General features: G+C 36.7%; 2 protein-coding genes across 5 annotated transcripts in view; one reads left to right on the top strand and one right to left on the bottom strand.

Annotated features, from left to right (window-relative positions):
- CAB39L (calcium binding protein 39 like) overlaps positions 1-11658 on the bottom strand; it is a 114219-nt gene extending 102561 nt beyond the window's left edge. Inside the window, exon 1 of one of the 3 annotated variants that reach the window (XM_045567124.1) lies at positions 11520-11658. The gene's annotated coding sequence lies outside the window, so the exon portion shown is untranslated. The remainder of the gene's footprint in view (positions 1-11519) is intronic. The other 2 variants (XM_045567128.1, XM_045567122.1) reach the window with 2 other exon arrangements.
- Positions 11659-11778: 120 nt separating this feature from the next.
- SETDB2 (SET domain bifurcated histone lysine methyltransferase 2) overlaps positions 11779-23189 on the top strand; it is a 46778-nt gene continuing 35367 nt past the window's right edge. For both annotated transcript variants that reach the window (XM_045567117.1, XM_045567115.1), the window contains exons 1-2: positions 11779-12336; positions 18946-19317. In XM_045567117.1, the coding sequence (XP_045423073.1) occupies positions 19302-19317 (16 nt within the window). In that variant the 5' untranslated portion in view covers positions 11779-12336; positions 18946-19301. The remainder of the gene's footprint in view (positions 12337-18945; positions 19318-23189) is intronic.

The following is a 23189-nucleotide window of genomic DNA, read 5'->3' as shown; positions in this document are numbered from 1 at the left end:
GGCGAGAAATGCTTTAGAATAGCTTTAATTTGTATTTCTTATTGTATGACTAAAGTTGGAACATCTTTTATCTGTCTGTCATGTGCATTTCTTTTTCTGTGAACTCTCTTCTCATATCTTTGGCCCATTTTTCTATTGGGTTGATGGTCTTGTTTGCCTGGATTTTTAGGAAGTTGTTTTCATTAAGGAGACTAGCTCTTTGTGATACATGTCCAAATATTTTTCCCCACTTTGTTGTTTGTCTTTTGACGTTGCTCGTGGCATTTTTTGCCACTTAAATACTTTTTCTTTTAATATAGTGAAATGTATCATGGTTTTTATTTTTTTCTGAGAGTGAGTTATAATTATAAAATCCTTGGTTTTTACTTTCATAGACTTTAAATGTGTTGTTCATGGCTGTTTTGCTTTCTATGTTGCTAACCTCTTGTTTTCTGCCTGGAAGCCCAGAGGAATTTTTCTTCATTATCTTAAAAGTCTAATAGTTTTTTAGGATGTGACTTGGACCTGACCCTTCTGGGTCAATTTTCCCAGTACACAATGAGCCCTTTCAATATGAAGAGTTGAATCCTCTCTTATTTCCAGAATGTTTTCATGGATTGAAATTTAAATATTATCTCTGCTATTGTCTTTTCTTCTTAGGAACTTTAATTTTACATATCTTTTATACTAATCACTTTCTATTTTTTTACATTTCTTCATTTTCATTCTCTTGGCTGTCTTCATGGCTTTTTCAGTGCCCCTTATATGTAGTCAAATCTTTTCTCCCTTAGGTACCTTAGAATTTAGATTTATTTTAAAAGATTTTTCTTTCTTTTTTCATTTTATTTCCTGAGTTTAGTAAATTCACTTTTCACAACTTCCTCTTTTTGTCCATTTGTTTTAGGGTTATGAATTTTGGATTGGAGACTTGTTATCTATACAAATGCTAGTTTAAGGATATTTAATTCACATACGGGTATTGTGCTGTCGTTTTCTTTAGCTCTACAGTTGAATGTTTTGGGGAAATTTTTCATCAGCTAAAATGTTTTTACCCTCATTTTGTTTTCTAGTTAAAGTAACTGTATAATGGGTGTTGTCTGCCATCTTCTGTTCAAAATGAAGTGTTTCATTTTTCCTAAACCGGGTAAGGGTTGTGTATAGACAGGAGTGAGGGATTTGGATGAGTTACCAGATTTCTTACTTCAACAGTACCTAAGAAAGTGTTTTCTCTCTTTCTTTTTTTTTTTTTTTTTTTTTTGAGACAGAGTCTCACTCTGTTGCCCGGGCTAGAGTGAGTGCCGTGGCGTCAGCCTTGCTCACATCAACCTCAAACTCCTGGGCTCAAGCGATCCTTCTGCCTCAGCCTCCCTGAGTAGCTGGGACTACAGGCATGCGCCACCATGCCCGGCTAACTTTTCCATATATTTTTAGCTGTCAGATCATTTCTTTCTATTTTTAGTAGAGACAGGGGTCTCACTCTTGCTCAGGCTGGTCTCGAACTCCTGACCTCGAGCCATCCACCCACCTCGGCCTTCCAGAGTGCTAGGATTACAGGCATAAGCCACCGTGCTCGGCCTCTTTTTTAAATCAATGATTCCTATTTGGGTGGAAGAAAGGATGTTCTAACTTCTATTCTGTTTTCTTCAAGATCCTTAATTTCTACTACTCTTCTTTCTCTTTACCATCAAGCCTCCAGTTGCACGGTGCCCCTGCCAAGTCACCCTCTTTCCCCAGAAGCAATACTTTCCTGATACTTTGGTCCCACTTCCTTTCAAGTCCCTACTCTTTATCTAACAGGTCTCACACCTCTTCCCCATATTTCCCTATTCAGGGTGGGCAGTCCCTTTCTGGGAGTTATTTTACCTGTGTTCTGCTGCCCCTAGGGCCTGCTTCCCTCTCCTCTTGCCACTTTTGCATGGGCTCCAGTGTTCTGCTGGATTTCCATGTTGATTTCCCTACGTGCCCACAATTTAACATTATGCTATTTAGGCAAAGATGATAGTGGTTTAATTTGCTCTCCTTATAGATCTGAATGCTTTTTTTGGAGGACATATTGAAATTGCCCCTACAAATTAATAAAAAGGGGTGCAAGGCGAGAACTGTGTTAAAGGCCTAGCTAAAAATAAGGCACAGGCCTTGCTAAAAATAATGATAATGATTAGCCACTGGCCCGGCGCGGTGGCTCACGCCTGTAATCCTAGCACTCTGGGAGGCCGAGGTGGGTGGTTCGCTCGAGGTCAGGAGTTCGAGACCAGCTTGACCAAGAGCGAGACTCTGTCTCTACTAAAAATAGAAAGATATTATCTGGCCAACTAAAAATATATATAGAAAAAAATTAGCCGGGCATGGTGGCGCATGCCTGTAGTCCCAACTACTCGGGAGGCTGAGGCAGTAGGATCACCTAAGCCCAGGAGTTTGAGGTTGCCGGGAGCTAGGCTGATGCCACAGCACTCACTCTAGCCCGGGCAACAAAGCGAGACTCTGTCTTAAAAAAAAAAAAAAAAAATGATAATAATTAGCCACTGTCCCCCTGTTTACTTCTTTATAATTGCCACTCTGGAGCCACATAGCTGGTGATCATAAAGATTCTTAGCTTTCTCCATAGATAATATCAAATTTTTGCAACCTAGGAGTAGTTTCTGAGATATCTTCCAGGTCCTGCCTTCCAGTGGAACAGGTGACCTCCCCAGACCAGCAACCCATACGGAGGAACTAACTCAACTGGTCTTGTGACCCTCACCCAAGAACCTGGTCAGCAAAGAAGACAATTTCTGCAAGCCTATGGTTCCGCCCCAAACCCAGCCAATTAGCAGATTCAATTGCCTACACCAAACTGTCTTTTAAAAACCCTGTCTCCCAAATTCTCAGGGAGGTGGATTTGAGAAATTTCTCCCATCTCCCCACTTAACGCTATGCAGAATAAACTCTTTCTCTGCTGTAAACCCTGCTGTTTCAGCATATTGGCTTCCTCTTAGCAGGCAAACGAACCTGGTTGGGCAGCAACAATACGGACAGATGTGCACCAGACAGTTGCTATCATCCTAGCAAAACTTGCAGTCAGCCATTTTTAAAAATAATTTTCTAGTTTTATTGCCTGTGGTCAGCATTTTATTTGATTTTTTTTAACAGGTTTTGTTTGTGGTCCAATAGATAAAAGATGTTTATAAATGTTCCATGTGCAGTTAAAAAGAAGTATTCCCTATTAGTGGATTCAGAGGTTAATGTAAATCTGTAAGATCTACCCTACTGATTATATGACATTTTATCCACTTATTTTGACAGGTATATTAAAGTCCCTATCAATAACTCATTTCTATCTGTTCTTACATCTCTTGTAGTTTATTGTGAATTATAGCCTTTAGCTTATAAAATGCCTTCACCTTCAAGCCTTTACTTTTCTACCTGGACTTGAACTCCTAGGCTTAATGGATGCTCCCACCTCAGCCTCCTAAGTAGTTGGGTTTACAGGCATGTGCCACTGTGCCAGGCTTCTCAGCTTATCTTTATGCTTTCTGGCCTAAATTCTGTGTTGTATGATACCAAGATGACGAACCCTGCCTTTTTAAAAGTAGCATTTACCTGGTATTATCTTTGTCCTTGGCTTTATTGTTACTAAAAATAGTTTTTAATTATTCTTAGTTTATCTTTAATTCCCTTTATTATTCATACTTTTTACAGCTGTACCTTTTTTTTTTTTTTTTTTTTTTGAGGTAGAATCTCACTCTGTTGCCTGGGCTAGAGTTTCCTGGTGTCAGCCTAGCTCATAGCAACCTCAAACTCCTGGGCTCAAACAATCCTTCTGCCTCAGCCTCCCGAGTAGCTGGGACTACAGGCATGCACCACCATGCCCAGCTAATTTTTTCTATATATGTTTAGATATATATATGTTTCTATATATGTTGTACAGCTAACTTCTTCTTCTTTCTATTTTTATTAGAGATGGGGTCTCGCACTTGGTCAGGCTGGTCTCGAATTCCTGAGCTCAAATGATCTGCCCGCCTCAGCCTCCCAGAGTGCTGGGATTACAGGCGTGAGCCACCACGCCTGGCCCAGCTATACCTTTTGTATACAGCAATCTGAAAATCTTTTTTCCATGAAGTTAAGCCCATTTATATTTATCAATACACCTGTAAAGAGAAAACAAACTCATTTCTCTATATACTCACACACACATCTGACACCAAATAGGTGAATTTTCCCCACACATCAAGCAATCCTCCTCTGGACATCAACTGGGTGTCTTACAATTCAATTATGACACTAGTCATAGTGCACACCCCACAAGTTAAGGGCTCAATCTCACATGACTGTCTCCCACTTCAGACACCAGTTGCAAGTCCTAGGTTGTGACCTGTACTTCTGATACCTGGCTCTAAATCGGAGGTTCCCATAACCCCCTCCTTAGTTTCATTAATTTGTTAGAACAGCTCAAAAAGCTCAGGAGAGTGCTTCACTTACTAGTTTATTATAAAGGACACAACTCAGGAATGGCTAAACAGAAGAGATACACAGCTCCCATGCCCTCTGGCATGCCACCCTCCCAGCAAGTCAATGTGTTCACCAACTCAGAAGCTCTCTGAAATGTATCATTTAGGGTTTTTATGGAGGCCCCATCATGCAGGCTCGATTGATTAAGTCACTGGCCATTGGTAATTGAACTCAATCTCCAGACCCTCTCCCCTCCCTGGGGGTGAAAGGGTGGGGCTCAAAGTTCTAATCCTCTCATCACATGTTTGGTTCTTTTGTAAATCAGTCCCCATCCTCCAAGTCACCTCATTAACATACTCAGGTAAGTTTGAGAGGGGTTATTATGAATAACAAAAGACAATCCTCTCACCTCTATCATTCAGGAAATTCCAAGAGCTTGAGGAGCTCTATGACCGGAACCAGGGACAAAGACCAAATATACATTTTCTCACTGTATTACAGTATTACAACCTGTTATTTTTGGTGTTGTGATAATTTTCTATGTTCTGTGCATTGTGTAGTGTGTGTACACAAATGTTAATACATATAGAGAATGTAGCACTATGTGGTCTGTTCTTTGCTCTTTTTTTGAGTGGTATATTTCTTTTAGTATTTAGGAAATTTTTGTGTATTTTGTTGTGGTTAACTCTGTATTATTATTATTTTTTGAGACAGATTCTCACTCTGTTGCCCGGGCTAGAGTGAGTGCCGTGGCGTCAGCCTAGCTCACAGCGACCTCAAACTCCTGGGCTCAAGCGATCCTATTGCCTCAGCCTCCTGAGTAGCTGGGACTACAGGCATGCGCCACCATGCCAGGCTAATTTTTTCCATATATATTTTTAGTTGGCCAGATAATTTCTTTTTATTTTTAGTAGAGACGGGGTCTCACTCTTGGTCAGGCTGGTCTCGAACCCCTGACCTTGAGCGCCTGCCTCGGCCTCCCAGAGTGCTAGGATTACAGGCGTGAGCCACCGCGCCCGGCCCGTAGTATTATTTTTATATAACATTTTTCATTCCCCCACCCCTTTTAAGATACTGTTAGGTCCCCGCTATAAGCAATAACAAAATTAGGTAGTAACTTTCTCTTCCCTCCCTTCTCTCTTACCATCTAGCTTTGATCTGTTGGGAGGTTCAGAAGACGATACCCCAAAGTATGGCACTTTGGCACGTGAAGCACTTGAATTTAAAGAAATTGAAAGGCCTTGGAAGCTGCCTTAGAATCAAGGTCTCTCTGACCTTCCCTTGTTACTCCTCCCCAAAGGCAGGAACAGTATTTCTCTGAAGTTCTCTTATTTACTAAGGGAAGATTTCTAAAAAGAAATGCCATTGCCTTCCATTCTGTCTGAAAACTCATTAAGCAGGGAAGATTAATTACCAGAAGAAACTTAATGTCATCATGATGCTCACCTGGACAGACTTTTCATCTATTCTTTTGAGAGCTATTACCTGAGAGACTTTAACTGCCTAATAAGATAACCAACCATGGTTCACAGTGCAGTTCCACCCCTCACCTTCCCATAACTTGTCACCACCTCCCCCAGAGCCCATAGGAACTTTTCACAGGCCCATTCATCTACCCTAAAAATCATTTACTTTTCCTCTAAAATTGTCTACATCTCCCACTTCCTTCTCCCCTATGAAGATGGTATTTAACCTTCAACCATTTGGCTGTTCTTTGAGTTTCATGTTTTGTGTGATTCCCATGCACTTGCATGTTAATAAATTTCATGTCTTTCCACCTGTTCATCTGTCTTTTGTCAGTGTATTTCAGCAGATTCAATTACCAAACCATCAGAGAGAAAGTTTAAATTTCTGCCCTACTGATCACGGTATTATTTTTATTAGCGTTTTATCTTATACATCTGCGTATGCTTAAGCTTCCATCAGTCAACTTCAAGTGCTATCATTTTCCTCTTAGCTAATCCCTAAGCAGCAAACAACCATATTCTACTTCTCATTCACTCTCCCCTTTTCCTATTTTTTATGGATTATATTATTTATACAATGTTAGACTATACAACACTTACATACTACTCTATCACCACTATCCCCATCTTTTAATCATGGTGCAACACATGAAATACATTCATTTATCTCCACCTGACCTTATGCTGAAGCTTTTCCAATCATTTTGTGATTGTCTGAAATTTGTTCTCTAGTATATTCTTCAGGAAGGATTCATGAGAACAATATTCCTTGAATTATTTCATTTTTATAAACATTTTTCAATGCCCTAAATTCTTGAAGGATAGTTTGGTGACATATGAACTATGTATTTCTTTGAATACTTTTAAAAATATTGCTTTGTTATTATCTAGCATAAAATGTTCCTGCCCAAAAATCTAATCCAATCTGATTTTCTTTCCAACTGACTTGGTCTTTTTTTCCATGGATGCAAAAAGGTTTTATTCTTAAAATCCAACAATTTTACAAGACCACATCTCAGTGTTAACTGTTGTGGGTTGATTTCTCCAGATTTACAGTGTGCCTTTCAACATACGTAGATTTAAACCTTTTTTAGTGTTAAGTGTTCTTGAATTATAGTTCTAATAGCTTTTCTGGTTCATTGTGTTGGTTTACATTTTTTATTGTGGTATAATAAACAGCATAAAATTTATCATTTTAACCCCTTTTAAGTATACAATCCAGTAGCATTACATATACTCACAATGTTATATAACCATGACCATTATGCTTTCGTTTACATTTGGGGAATTCTATTTATATACGTTTTGGCTCTCTGCCCGTCTTGTCACCTCTTGACTCCCTTTTAAAAATCTCTTTGATTTTCTTCACTTTTCTCCTTTCTATCCTTTATTTCTGCTTTCTGTGAGGCACATTTACTCTTGCTTTCTAATTTAATCATTTTTAAATGTCTCCTTTTTCCACTTATTTCCTGAGCTATGTCAGCTCTCATTTTACATCCCTCTATGGTCTAGCCAGCTCATTCCTGAGTTCATTCTATTTCTGATTTTTGTGGTTCTTTCAAAGTCTTCATCTTTTCCTTCATTTCTCTTAGTGTATTCTGAAATATTTAGATTACCAACCATATTCCCTTTTCCCATCAAAACTTCATGAAATCATAACAGCAGTGATGAAATTGTTTCTTAAAGGTTTTTGGTTTTTTTTTTTTTTTTTTGGTGACAATGTAAAAAGGACTTCAAAAAATTACGGTAAGGAAGGAAATCCTACTCCTACCACCACTTGCAAATATTGTGTCCTCTACTACAGCGCATTTTACCCTTCCATTTAAGCATGTGGTATGTAACAGCAGGATGTGAAGCAGCCATGCTGGTCCACAAGATGAAGCTGCATCATAAGGATAGCAGAGCAATAGGCTAGAAGGAGCATGGGCCCCGACAACTGTGTATAGCAAAGCTACCTTATCAGCTAGCTCATGCTTTTCCACTGGAAAGAAATAAATTTCATTTTTTAAGGCTATAATTATATTTAATTTCTCCATCACAGTAGCCCAATCTATATCTTAACTAATAGAAATTCCAAATAAGAAGTATTGGGCTTTCTCAATAATATAATGGCATATAAAATTTTTTTTAAAACATAAGAGCAGCTAAATTAGGGCAGGGCAGTAAGAATCGAAAGATGAAGAGGAAAGCCATTTTGGAGACTGAAGCTATTGAATATCCAGTTGGACAAGAGAGGTAAGTATTTGAAGTTTTAAATCTGAGCCACAGAGAAGATACCTATACCATTACGCCCTAAAAAACATAAAAGAAAAAAAAGAGTTGTATACAAATTGAGTAGATTTAACTGTCCAAAAGGCTATGAGAAATGTGTATTAAGTGCTCAGAGCAGAATTTGAGATAGATTTAGGGTCATTTGCATTAAAATGATCGTTTAAGGAATGGGAACAAAGGGAAAAAAATCACAGAAGGTTTACTTAAGATTCTTCTATCCTCTAATAAAAGCAAAATATATAATACTTCACATTTTCTTCTTTAAATGAAACAATCTGTATGTTGTACATGTTTATCTAACACACATTGTCAGTTAATGGAAATCTTCATGATTCAGGCATTCAATTAGTTATCATTGATTAGCTCAACACCACAAACTGCAGTGGTCATTTTGACCTTTATACAGTTTTAAGTCAATTTTTATTTTTAGTCACATTGTTTAATTTATCCCCATAATGGACCATATTGGTTAAATACTAGAAAGGTGATGGTGAAATGCCCAAAATTAACGAGGAATATAGAAACATTTCTGCAAAATCATTTAGATTTTTAGGCCGGGCGCGGTGGCTCACGCCTGTAATCCTATTTGGGAGGCTAAGGCGGGTGGATCGTTTGAGCTCAGGAGTTTGAGCTGGTGAGCCTGAGCAAGAGCAAGATCCCGTCTCTACTAAAAAAAAATAGAAAGAAATTAGCTGGACACCTAAAAACATATAGAAAAAATTAGCCGGGCATGGTGGCGCATGCCTGTAATCCCAGCTACGGGAGGCTGAAGCAGGAGGATTGCTGGAGCCCAGGAGTTTGAGGTTGCTGTGAGCTAGGCTGATGCCACAGCACTGTAGCCCAGGCAACAGAGTGAGACTCTTGTCTCAAAAAAAAAAAAAAAAAAAAAGAAATCATTTAGATTTTTAAAGTAGCAAATGCAAGAATTCCAAACAGATCCTGAAAGTTTTTATTTATTTTTATGCTGTTATATAAACAGATTTTAACGTATATTCTGTCACAAAACACTACATTCATTTAAAAGATGTTAGCAATTTTTTCTTTTACAATTAAACAGAGTACATCACTTGAAAATGGGACAAATTTAAACTTGTATATACTATGAGATTTCATTGGAAAATTAACATACCAATCTAGTGAAAATCATTTTTAGTCATTTAACATAGTTCATGCAAAAAATGACGTTTTAAAAAATTTCTAAAGATCTTCAGATTATATATTATGAAATCTAGAGGACTATATTCTTCAAAGAAAGACCTAAAGATATTTGCCTATTTTAAAATTGCTTATCTACTTCAAAGTACAGAACATATTCGTGCAATATAGTAAATTTAAAGTATTTTAGGCCAGGCACAGTGGCTCACACCTGTAGTTCTAGCACTCTGGAAGCTGAGGCAGGACTGCTTGAGCTCAGGAGTTTAAGACCAGCCTGAGCAAGAGTGGTGGCATGTGCCTGCCATCCCAGCTACTCATGAGGCTGAGTGAGGCAGGAAGACAGTTTTAGCCCAGGAGTATAAGTATGCTGCGAGCTAAGATGACACCACTTCACTCTAACAAGGGTGACAGAGTAAGACCCTGTCTCCAAGGAAAAAAAATGTGCAGTATTTTGACTTTAAATCATATTTAAAAAAAGAAACTAGAAAAATAATAAATTTTCTTCAGCAAAAGAGATTTAAGGCACTGAGGTTAAGTTTGGTATTCATCTACTGGAATTTTATATGCTTTCAAGAAAACAATGGCAAATAGAGCATTATTGCTTGAGGGCTCATCTTAATTATTTAAATTTTTCTATAGTAAGATCTCGTAACAGATTTCTAACAAAAATGATTATGAATCAATCCTTGATATTATTTGCATGCACAAACTGGAAGAAATAAATTTAATCCAAACTGAAAGTCAAGTTTTCCAGAAAACAAGTTAAAAAATTATTTTTCAGTTAAGCTAAAAAAACATACCCTCCATATCTCCCAATTACTGCATTCTTTTATTCGTTCATTCAACAATTACGTTGTCTAATATATGCCCAGCAGTTTTGTAGGTGAATGAGATACAAATGTTTCAGCAAACATTTACTGAGCTCCTCCCATGTCATTGTTTCTTACTCATGATCTCTTCCCGATGCTGATAAGATGGTTTGTATTAACACTCACTTTAGCCACCAACTCAACACTAAATTACCGATATTTGAACTTTTGCAACTTAGATTTTATAAGGACCTTGGATTAAAAAGTAAATTAAAAAACAAAATTAATTTTAAGCTCGTTTTGCTTTGTTTTTGGTCTGTTTTTTAGTATTCCTGTCACAAAATGTCTACATCATGTACTGTTAACTCGGCTAGGTCATCAACTGACCCTGAATCACTGAAAACTAAACTCTAGGCAATAAAATACATATATTTGCTTGCTTCTCATGCGTGTCAAAAGTGCTAAACCTAATCACAGAATATTAGCCTTTCATGGGCTTGGTTTTCAGATCCAATAAATTTTCCCCTCAAATGAGAGACGATGGGTACCTTCCACTTTGATATAAAAAGAGGACAATGAGGTTTAATCCTCTTTCCTCCCACCCCCAAAGAGTTCATGAAGGTGCTTTCCCCTCACAAAAACCTCCTCCTGCTCCGTGACGAAGTAACTAACCATGTGTCACGGTAGACCCAGATAAGATTTATAAATCTTCAACACATTGAAATCTGGGAAATCAAGATCTGACAAAATGCTTCCTTCACTTCCTGTTTCTGCAAAGACCACCACTTTCTAGCTTTTAAAAAAAGACCGCTGCTGGAATGCTTGCCCGCACGCTAATGAACACCACAGCCAAAGTGCAGAACTTGATACCCACTTGGCTTTAAATGCTAATTCTTGAGAAAAGGAAACAGTTTAGCAGCTGCTGTCTCACAAACGGCAGAAGATGAAGAGATGTCTTTTGAACCTGAGGATAGCGGTGAGGCACTCCCCTTCCCTAACCAGCTTTGTTCCTTTCTGAACCAGGCAGTCCATGAGCTAGGCTCCTTTGTCAATACAGAGGGGGTTGAAGGTCAGAATCTTTCCAAGACAGATTGCTCAAAGATCTCCCCGAATCCAAGGAATCAATGTTAAGGCATCAAAGCCCCCGCCTAGTCCCCAAAATGACCAACAAACCAAAGCCTGGAATCCCACCACCCCCACCATTCCTCGCTCTCCCTAGCCAAAGATGAAACTCAGGCCGAGAAAACCCATCTTTTCAAGCAAGTAAGAAGGCATCCAACCTCTTTCCTTACGTCCCTCCTCTCCCCTACTCTTCCCCCGGACCCCTTTACAACTACAAGCCGCTACGTAGGTTTCTAACCCCCAAGAAGCCCGCTCTCAGCCACACACAAGATGGCAGCCCCATACCTACCGGAGGAAACAGCTGCGCCACCACTCCAGCGATGCCGGTCTCTCCACTGCGGGTAACCCCATTGGCCCAGCCAGCGAGCGCGAGACAAGCCGAGAGCGATGGCAGCCAATCAGGAGGCGGCGCGCTAGGGCGCCGCTGCTGTTCAGACGGGATGCGAGTCGAGCCTGTGAGGTGTGACTCGGCCGGGCGGGTGACCAATGGGCTCCCGGCCAGTGCCTTCGGTGTCGGACTCCTCCCATTTAGTGATCGGGTTAGGTGGGGCTGAACATTAGAGGTGGCGCACTACCTCCTCCCCGGCTGAGGCGAGGAGGCACAGTTGTTGCAGAGGAGAGGGCTAAGGAATGGAGTACTTCCCTGCCAGGGGGCACCTGGGGCCGTAGGGTCTCGGCGGCGTGCAGTCGGAAAAGAGTCCAAGCGGCGGAGGAATCTAGCTTTGCCAACAGCAGCGGGCGGAGTGCAGCCTTCAGGTGCGGTGTGAAAAACGGAGCGGAGCCGGTGTAGCCTAGGCACGGCCTTCGGTGGCCCCCCGACGGTTCCTTTGGCCAGACTGTCAGAGGACCTGAAAACGCCGCGGAGTCCTCGCGCTTGCATCCTGCCTTCTCCTTGCACCCACGTGCAGTCCCGGGCTGGAGAAGGGACCGGGGCACGCTGAGTTCTCAACCCCCATTTCCATCTCTGTCTCTTGGTGCACACCTTAATGAAAGTTGATTCCTAAGCAGCTGGGAACCCGAGGCTGTAAAAGGGGCTGCAGGAAATGGATAGCAGTATAAAATCCAGAAGCAGAATTTCGAGGTTTAACCACTGACCCATTTCACAGGTAAGATTACACAAGCCCTAAATACAGCAAGTGAAATCATTTATCCAAGATCATGGAGTTGAGATTAGAAACTAAGACCTCCTGACTCTCATCAAGCACAACCCAATAAGTAATTAAATAAAATGAGGAAAGGTATGTAATTAATTGTGTTCTTCGGCATTGGGAAACCTGCAATAAGTTCTGTAAATACTAATGCATAAAGCCAAGGAGAATGGGTAACTTTGAGGCGGTAGAGTGTAGTAAGCAAAACATGAGGTCTGCAACCAGGCTGCCTGGTTCCTTACTTTGCTTTTGTTACCTAAAGTATGATACGCCTCATCAGAAAAACTGGCATGCTAGTTTATCCTACATGTTTGTTATGCGGCTTAAATTGGTACACGAAGTATTCAGAAGCGTGACTGACACGTGGTTTTATATTCAGTAAACGTTCATTACTGTCATCATATTTAAAACATAAGGAGCCGAGAAGAAATGGTCACGGCGTCCTAAGAGCCTATTTTTAAAAACAAAAGGGAATCATATACTGAAATGAAGCAGTTTGCCAAAATGAAAAAGAAGGGGGAAAAGAACACATTTTAAAATCTCAGTTACTCTGAAATATTAACACTGGCTGTCTCTGGAAGATGAGAGTGTGATTTAAATTTTCTTCTTCATGGTTTATTGTATTTTGCAAATTTTCTTAAATATGTTGTCTTTTGTAAGTTCACTTATTTCAAATTTTCAGAAGGTGTGAACAACACTGGTGAGAGCTTTTTTAAAATAAAGCTATTACTCAGTGTGCTTAGGTGGGAAGTATAAGTTGGTAGAACCTTTCTGGAAGGCAGTTTGACAATATGCTATAGAAGGCTTTAAAATGGACAATTCGTTTTTGAAAACCTACATATACTTAATTTTTAAGATTAAGTACGTTTTTACATTCTCTTTTTACAAAATTAAGAACCTTACAGACGAACACTATCCAGAATCCCTGAATGTCTCCTCACTCTTCCTCCTCCTCCCCTCACCCCCACTGAAGACTTTGGTACAGAGCCTTAAAGTCCTCTTTTATACTTTTTAACATTTTTATATATTCTGTGTATGTGCATTTGTAATTTTTTTTGGGGGGGGTAGAAACCGGCAGGTGAGAAGGGGGGGGAATCTCGCTCTTGCTCAGGCTGGTTTCAAACTCCTGAATTCAAGTAGCCCTCCCGCCTTGGCCTCCCAGAGTGCTAGGATTACAGGCATGAGCCACTGCGCCCAGCCAACATTTGTACCTTTTTAATGGAAATAGTGTACTGTATCATTCTATGACTTTATTTCCTGACTGTTTTTGCAGTGTATACATGTTATTTATAGCTCATTATAATATTTATGGACCATTTCTTTTACCTGATGCATAGTGTTCCATTGTATGACTGAATTGTTCTGTTAATGTAATATATTTCTCTTTGTCGGTTTTATTGGTTTTCATATTAAATCCTATTTTGTTTGATATGTGTTTTATATATAGAAAGAGAGCACATTTTGCCCTTCTTTTGATGGATATTAGATTGTTTCCAGTTTTTCACCTTACAAACAGTGCTGCAAGGAAAATTATTGTGTTTTCTTTGCACATGTGCTATTTCTCAAGAATATATACCTAAAAGTGGAATTGCTTGGTTTTTAAATTATGGACATTTTTTAGTTTTAATAGGTCATCCTAAATTTGCCTCCAAAACACCTCTACTAATTTCCACATCCCACAAGTAGTTGGAGTTTAATTTCCCTACAATTTAGACCAACACAAGATCTTATCTTTCCCTACAGTTTAGACAAACACAAGATATTATCTTTATTTTTGTCCATTTGATGGCTGAAAATGATACTGATTTTTAATTTTCATTCTGTGATTTAAGGTTGGATTATCTATTCATATGTTTGTTAACCTATAACTTATAAATATAAATTTCCATAATTTCTTTAAAAAGCCTATGTTTCTATTGGGTCATCTTTTTCTTAATGATTTAGAGAATTCTTTATGTGTCTTAATTACTGTGTATCCTGTATCATTTTTAAAATCTCTTATCTGTGGTTAATTATGACTCCTTTTTGTAGCTTTTTAAAAAATATGTCACAAACATTTTCCCTCAATTCCTTGGTTGGCTTTTGACTTTACTTTTTGTTAGTTTTATTTATTTGTTCTACAGATAGATTTTTGTCTACTTCTAATCTTTAGGTCTCTTTTTATCTTACTGCACTTCTCTAAGACTTTCAGTACAGTATTGAATAAGAGTAGTGATAGCAAGTGTCTTCATCCTGGTCCTGACTGATGAAAATGCTTCTAATGTTTCATCATTGACTGTGATGTTTGCTGCTAGGTTTTGGTAGTCTCTATAAGATTAAGGAAGTTCTCTTTTATTCCTAGTTTGCTAAGGGTACCCCTTTTCCACAGAATAGTTAACTTTAACTGTTTTGTTTTTCTGCATCTGAGATGATAGTTTTCTTCCCTTCATCATTAATACAGGAATTCACATTGATAAACTTTTCAAGTTAAATTTTTTGAGTATTCCTGGGATAAATCCTACTTGGTAGTACACAGTATCTACTGCTAGATATCTTTATTTAATATTTTTATATCTACACCCAAAAGTGATTTTGGCCTTGAATTTTTTTGCTTGTGTGTCAAGGTTATGCTAATCTCATAAAGAGTTTAATAGCTTCCCATATTTTTCCTGCTCTGTTTGTATGTGATAGAAATTATCCATTCCTTGAAAGCTTTGTACAATTCATCTATAAAACCATGGACCTGGTATACTGAGAGTGAGGGGTGAGGATGTGTGGCATGAAGGTCTGGTAAGATTTTTATTGTTTTAATTTTTTATACTTATTCATCTATGTGGAATTTTCACTTCTTGAGCCTATTTGGTAATTTATATTTTCCTGGAAAATTGTTCAGTTCATCTGTGCTTTCAAATTCATTAGTATAAAATTGTTTGAACCTTAAAATATTTAAAAAATCTCTCCAGTAGCTTTAGCTATATTTTCCCTTTGTTGTTATTTATTTTGTTGATTTTTCCCAGCTTCTTAAATTGAATATTCAATAATTTCAATTTTCTCTTTTCTAATGATTAAAATTCATGTAAGACTTAAATAGCTCTCTGCATGCTGCTTTGGTAGAATCCTTCAGGTTTTGATACATATTATTTCAACTGATAGCCGTTTCTAAATATATTTCAATTTCTACTTTGATTTCCTTAGTAAGCCATAAATTATTTGGAAATTTGTTTTTTAAATTTCCAGAGGTAATGTGGAGTAGGGGGTAACATTAATGTTACTCATTTTGATTTTTACTGCATTCGGTGACTACTTGTGTAATATTCCTTTGGAACTTGTTGAATTTCTTTTGATCTAGTACACAGTCAATTTTTATAGATTTCATTCTTGTTCCCCAACAAAGTGTATTTTCTATTGGGTGCAGAGTTCTATGCATTTGTTAGATTAAGCTTGCTAATTTATCTGTCATTTAAATCCTTTGTATCCTGATTTTTTGCCCAGTTTATCTGTCAGTTACTGAGAAAGATTTGTTACACTCCTACCACATTTTGGATTTGTATATTTTCCTTGTGTTTCTTTGTTTTGTTGTATATATTTCAGTGATATTAATTGGTTTTCATATTAAACTCTTGTTTGATATGAATGTTTCTTATATTTGCTGGTGTGTCTTTTTTCACATCGTTTCATTTTCAACCTTTCTTTGACATTTTGTGTAATTTAAGTGGGTCTCTTATTTTAAAATATCATAGCCAGGCCAGGTGTGGTGACTCATGCCTATAATCCCAGCACTTTGGCAGGCTGAGGTGGGAGGATTGCTTGAGGCCTGGAGTTTTGAGGCCAGCCTGAGCAAGATAGTGAGACCTTGTCTCTACAAAAAAAAAAAAAAAAATTTAGCCAGTTGTGGTGGCCCATGCCTGTAGTACCAGCTACTTGGGAGACTGAGGCAGAAGCATCACTTAAGGCCAGGAGTTCGAGGCTGTGGTGAGTCATGATCTCGCCACTGCACTCCAGCCTGGGCAACAGAGTGAGAACCTGTGTCAAAAAAAAAAAAAAAAAAAACATAGCTATGTATGATTCAGTCTGAGAGTCTGTCCTTTAATAGGTAAGATTAACATATTTGCCTTTTTTGTGATTATTTACATATTTGGCCTTATTGTCTTATTTACTGTGCTTCCCTTTGTATCTTTTATCTTTTTCCACTTTTTAAAATTTCAGTCTAGCCCCAAGTTTTCTTTGTTTTGTTTTCTTTTAGTAGATTCACTTTACATTTCAGCACAGTTCTTAAATTTATATTTTCCCAACAAAGTGTAATGAATATTGATTTCTTCTCTATAAAGAAGAATTTAGCATGCTTCTACTTTCTCTGATCTATTTCATTTGCTATTAAAATCTATTTTAATCCATATTTACTGAACATTAACGTGTTTTACTCATTTATTTCCTATTGCTTCTTGTACCTCCGTACTTTCTTCAAGCTTCATTTTTCTTCATAGGGTACTTCCTCATTTTTTTTTCTTTTAGAGAGTCTCTGAGTGGCTCTTTAAATGTCTATAAAAATCTCTTTTTTTTCCACCCTTAATATTGAAAGATAGCTTGGCAAGACATAGAATTGTAGGTACATACTTAATTTCCTTTAGTATTTTGCATCTGACATTTCTGGTGAGAAGTCCCCTTACTGGTCTGATACACTTTCCTTTTAGATAATCTAAATTTTCTGGAAGCTTCTAAGACTTTGTATTTTTGATATTCTGAAGTTTGTCACAGTACATCTAGTGGTTTGAATTAAGAATTTTATCCTCCTTGGACTCAGTGGACTTACGTGCTTTCCAGTTCTAAGAAATTCTTGGTCATTATTGCCTTATTTCCATTCTGTCTTATGCTTCTTTTTGTTTCTTTGCTTTGTGTTCTCAATGAATTACTCAATTCAAACATCCAGTTTACTAACTGGCTATCCGTGAGTCTGTTCTATTATTCAGTCATGTATTAAGTTTATTTCAACAGCTGGGTTTTTTTTTTTTTTTTTTTTTTGAGACAGAGTCTCACTCTGTTGCCCGGCTAGAGTGAGTGCCATGGCATCAGCCTAGCTCACAGCAACCTCAAACTGCTGGGCTTAAGCAATCCTACTGCCTCAGCCTCCCGAGTAGCTGGGACTACAGGCATGCGCCACCATGCCCGGCTAATTTTTTCTATATATATTTTTAGTTGTCCAGATAATTTCTTTCTATTTTTAGTAGAGACAGGGTCTCGCTCTCACTCAGGCTGATCTCGAACTCCTGACCTCGAGCGATCCACCCGCCTCGTCCTCCCAGAGTGCTAGGATTACAGGCGTGAGCCACTGCGCCTGGCCAACAGTTGTTTTTGTATCCAAGATATCTAATAGGTTATTTTTCACATTATGTATTTCATGGATGAGTTTTCTTTTTTAGCTCTTTGAGGATGTTAAATACAAACATTTTTGTTTTAAAATTATTTTCAGGATGCTCTATTAATTCTCTCCTTGAACATAAGTCCATTGATTTGGTGGGCTTGTTAAGTCTCTTTCATGATGTAGCCGCCTTCAGATGTTTACAGACTCTCAGTTGTGCATTCCTCTCCTCTGAGAGGATTCCTGCTCATCCATCTTTTTGCTGTTGTGATTGTGATTTGTATCATCTCTGCAGCTTCCCATCTGTTTCCTTTCCCCAGAGAGGCCTCACAAATTTGGTCCATAGAGAGTTCCCTTTTTGTTTTCAGTGTGACTCTATATTTTTTAAAAATTTCCTAACACTTCCATGAGTTTGATGTGAAAGTGGAAGAAGAATTTACCATATATTGACCAACATCTTGGGAATGAAAATTGTTGATCTTTTTTTGACCTATTAGTTCCATCTAGGTGTATATCCTAGGGAAATAATCAGGCATGTGCATAAAGTATATTTATTCTAGCATTATTTATTATACTGAAAAATAACCACAATCGAAAAAATAAAAACAACCTAATGTCTAATATAGAATCTGATGCTAATTAATAATTTATTAAAATTTAATTATCAAAATCTTTACTATAATGTATGGATTATTGACCAAAGTACATTATATAGCCACTTAGTTGTATTATACAAAAATATTAATGACAGAGGAAAGTGCAAGATATGTTATTAAGGAAAGATTATTAAAAAATTACACTAAATCCAAATTTTGTTTTAAATTATATACTGAAAAAATAATAATTGCTAGCATTTTTTGAAGCTTTCATATGTCAGCCATTATTCTAAGTAATTAAGTCTTATCAGCACAACAGTCTAAGACGTAGATGGCATTATTTTCCCCATAGAAAATGTTTTTATAAAGTATAAATTGAAATACCTTAATTGTTAGCTAACAATATAATGTAAATGTTAATCAACAAATATGTTAACCATGGGTGATAAGATTATAGGTGATTCTTCTCTGTGATATTCCTAATTTTGATATTTTACACATTTTTCTCAGTTAATAGTATTTTTGTGATGGCTTATGCCATCTTACAAGATAGAGCTGTTGTTATAACAATATATTTTTTCCTTATGTATCTTGTTCTTTACAGATATACACTATTCTTTATTGTTTTTCTTACAGAATGTTTCATGCATTTATGGACCAAAGATGGAGTTGGTTTTTATTTTTAAAAAAGGTATTGTCAGTGATCTGATACAACTATAAATATTCTCTTGAAGATGCATGGACTTGTCTTTGGGTTGGACTGTTGGTCATTTCTGAAAGTTTCTTCAATCACAGTTTCTATTTGAAAATTCAAGTATCAAAGGATATCAGGTTTAAAATGGTATAATGATGTATTTTGTTTGAGGACTGCAAATTTCACAGAGACCACAATTGGATTCCAGTTATATTCTCCAATCAAAGTGATTCATATCATTCAGTCCTTCAATAAACCTAATGTTGAAGACTCTTATATTTATTAACAACACCAAAAGATGGGAGAAAAAAATGGTAGGTTGAAGAATACATTGTTAAACTTTGTTTAAAAGTATATAGACAAGTTAAGCTGAATTGTGGAATTTTCAAGGTTTTTCATTGCAAGTAACTTTTCTGAATTAGAGGGAATTAAGGGTTTATTCTCATGTATCTACCAGTTTTGACTGTTTTATAATTAATTGTGTATTGTAATGCTATGTTAGTACTTCAGTGTACTTTCTTAAAAATAGACTTTTTTAAAAGAAAACTTTTAGTGTTACAGAAAAATTGAGAGGATAGTGCAGAGAGTTCAAATACACATAGTACCTAGTTTTACCTATGACTAACATTTTACGCTTGGATGTTACAATTAATGAACCAGTATTTACACATTATTATTAACTAAAGTTAGTTTATTCAGATTTACTTAGTTTTTACCTGTTGTCTTTTTCCATTCTAAGATCCCATCCAGGATTCCACATTACATTTGCTTATCTTGTCTCCTTGACTGTGATAGTTTCTCAGACTTTTCTTGTTTTTGATTTTTGGAATTTCATATCCAAGTATTTTGTAGGATGCCTCTCCATTGGAATTATTTTGTGATGTTTTTCTCATGATTTAACTGGGGTTTTTGGGGAATAAGATTATAAAGGTAAAGTGCCATTTTCATAACACCCTGTCAAGGGTACATGTCATCAGCATGATTTCTCACTGTTAATAATCTGCTTAATCACTTGTCCAGCATAGGTAGTGTTATCAGGTTTCTCCATTGTAAAGTTAACTCCTTTTTTCCCCATTCCCTGCTGTACTCTTTGAAATCACTATGTGCAGCCCACATTTAAGGAGTAGTAATTTATGCTTTCCCTCCTTGAGAACTGAATATCTACATGAATTATGTGGAATTTTCCTGCAAGGGAGATTTAGCTCTTCTTTCCCATGTATTTATTCAATCAATCATTTATTTATCTCAGTGTGAACTCATGGATATTTATTTTATACTTTGGGTTACAGTTCAGTACTTCTTTATTTTGTTCAAATTGTCCCAGGTTTGGCTGTTGGGAGCTCTTTCAGTTAGCTCATATCCCTTTGACATACCTTCATCAATATAGGTGTTTGCTTTATGGTACATCCTTATATTCATATTTTTTTAGCCTTAGAACATGCTGCAGGTTCATCGTGTGTATTTCTTGCCCCAGGCATTTCTTAAATTAACTCTGGTTTCTTTTTTTGGAAGATGATATTAGAAACCAGTATCCAGGTGATAGGTTTGCTTGTTACTGGTATGTCCTTGCTTTTAGGCCCTCAGCTGACAGAGCAAGAAAATAATGTATATACTAACATTTCTATATGTAATCATCTGTATCTGTATTAAGCTAAACATGAGTTTACACTAGTGTTTCCAACTCCAATCCATTATCACATGAATCATTTTACTCTTCTTTCCTTGCTCATCTATAAACTCACACTCCAGTAGTGAGAAACTTGGTTCCTACCAGCCGTCATCCATTTACTTAATTATTTAATTCCAGTATATATGTGTAGCAGTGTCAGAATTGTAAACCCCATTCCCAGGCGGGAAAATGCCTTATCATTTAGATTACAGTACTTATGTGCAGTCCTTTTGCCTTTACCTTACAGATTTCATTCTTTTCCAGAGTTACTTAGATCAGCACCTTTTCTACCCAGCCCTTTAGCAAGGTTGTTTGTACATTTGTATAATAATACAGTTAGATTCTCTTCGCAGTCTGCATTAATTCTGTGGGTTTTGACAACTATGTACTGTCATGTATCTGTAATTACAGTATCATACAGAATAATTTCACTACCTTTAACATATTTGTAATGTATGGATTGTTATAAAGATCATAGTTCTAATTTCACCAGACTATGATCTAAGCCAGTGGTTCTCAAACTTTTTTTTGGTCTCAGGATTATTTTATACTCTTTAAAGAGTATATGTGGGTAATATCTGTTGATATTTACTGTATTAGAAATTGAGAAGTTTCAAAAAATATTAATTGGCTCATTTTTAAGAAAATAATAGATCTAACATGTTAAAAATATAAAAAACAGCTATTTCCTAAAGCAAAAATATTAGTGAAAAAGATAACATTGTTTTACATTGTTACAAATATCTTTAATACCTGGCTTAATAGAAGAGATTCTTATTTCTGCTTCTGCATTCAGTCTGCTATCATATGTTGTTTTGGTTGAATGTATTGACAGTGAAGCTTCACACAGAGGAGAAGTTGGAAAAGGAAGAGTATTTTATTAGCCTTTCATGTCATTGTGGATATTTTTCTTTGTTATGACTCCAAAACTCAACAAGTAGTCATTCCTTAAAGGTTAGTTGCAGTGTGGAATCTGACATGTCATAGAGGCTTTTTTACACTCTGTTCCATTAAAATCCATTGGTCTATCTTGCACTTTGTATGAGTCTTTTACCCATGTATGATTTTACAATATTATGTAGTGCCCACTTGTGCAATATTGGTTCTGTTAATTATGCAGATATTCCAAATGTTGATAAATCATAATTAAATTTAATTGTATAATATAGAAAAATCACATTTGTTAATATTGTTACTGACCTTATTAAAAAGGTGGTTAATTATTGAGAAACTTTCAGGATGGCAGATGCAAGGTTTCCAAAATTCTGATTTTCACTTGGTAGGTTGAATTTTGTCATTAGCAACAAATATTGTCAGCTTTGTCCTTTAAGGGATAGGCTTACTTTGTTCATTGTCAAGAAAATATATGTCAGACACCCAAGTCTGAAAACCCATAGTTTTATCAGTGGTTCTTTTAAGTAAAAACAGTCTTCTATTTAAAAAAAAAAAAAAAATCAACTAGTTTAGCTGGCAAATCAAACAATACCACTAGTGCTTTTCCTTGTACTGTAAAGGCTGTACAAGTGATTATACTCATTTATTTTGCTTTATCAAAAATATTCTTAAGTGAAATTGATGGTACAAGTCACAATGACTTACTAGTAGTTTGGTGCCACTACCTTGATTCATCCTAAGACACTAGCAGTTTTACTCACCAATGCCTTTTTATACTATCAGTTAATGTCAATACAATGAAAAAGACAAATATATTAGTACTGTTTCTAAAATAGTTTGGCCTCATGAATTTGGGGATCCCCAGGGGTTCACAGACCACATTTTGCTGATCACAGGCCCAAAGATGCCTTAGAGATCCTCTATACCAATGCCCTGAAGCAGCTCAGTATATATGTTTCTGTGTACTGAGGTCATTATCAATGTATTTGGTAAGTATTCCATTAAATATTCACCTAGCAAGTGAACTCGGATTAATATGATTCATGAGCATTGACTATTTACAAAGACTATCTTAAGTGAGATTGGGAGATATACAGTATAACCATACAATTTAATTGGCTTCATTCTTTACAAAGCTGCTATACTTCTTGCTTCATGGTTATAGTCTTGCAATAAATAGTCATATCTAGCTAAGTAAAAGCAAATTTAAACAGATATTAGAGTTATCAGATGGTATTCTTCATTTCTGCAGGCAAGTAGCAATATTAATAGTATACTGAATTGATATTCAATGCAAATGCTTTCTCTTGTATTCCTTGTAAATATCTTCTAGTGAAATACACTGAAATATCTACAGTTTTAGGTTGTAACTCTTAGGATGTGTACAGTGTACAAATAAAGAGCAGAAGCAAGAAGCTAAAACTGTTTGCATTGAGGTAACCATCTGTATACAGTCTGCAGTTGAAATGACAGTCACCCAAATGTTTCTTCTTGTGATACTTAGTCTCTTTGTGCATAGTTGTTAACTGGATCTATTAGTTTCATTTATCAGAAAGTTTGGTTTCCTTTTCCTTAATATTACTGTGGCTAAAGGTTTCTATAGCAAGAAGCCAAGGAAAAATG

Source organism: Lemur catta, chromosome 13, assembly GCF_020740605.2.
Source record: "Lemur catta isolate mLemCat1 chromosome 13, mLemCat1.pri, whole genome shotgun sequence".
NCBI classification, from domain to species: domain Eukaryota; kingdom Metazoa; phylum Chordata; class Mammalia; order Primates; family Lemuridae; genus Lemur; species Lemur catta.
This window is presented reverse-complemented; position numbering and strand designations above follow the sequence as displayed.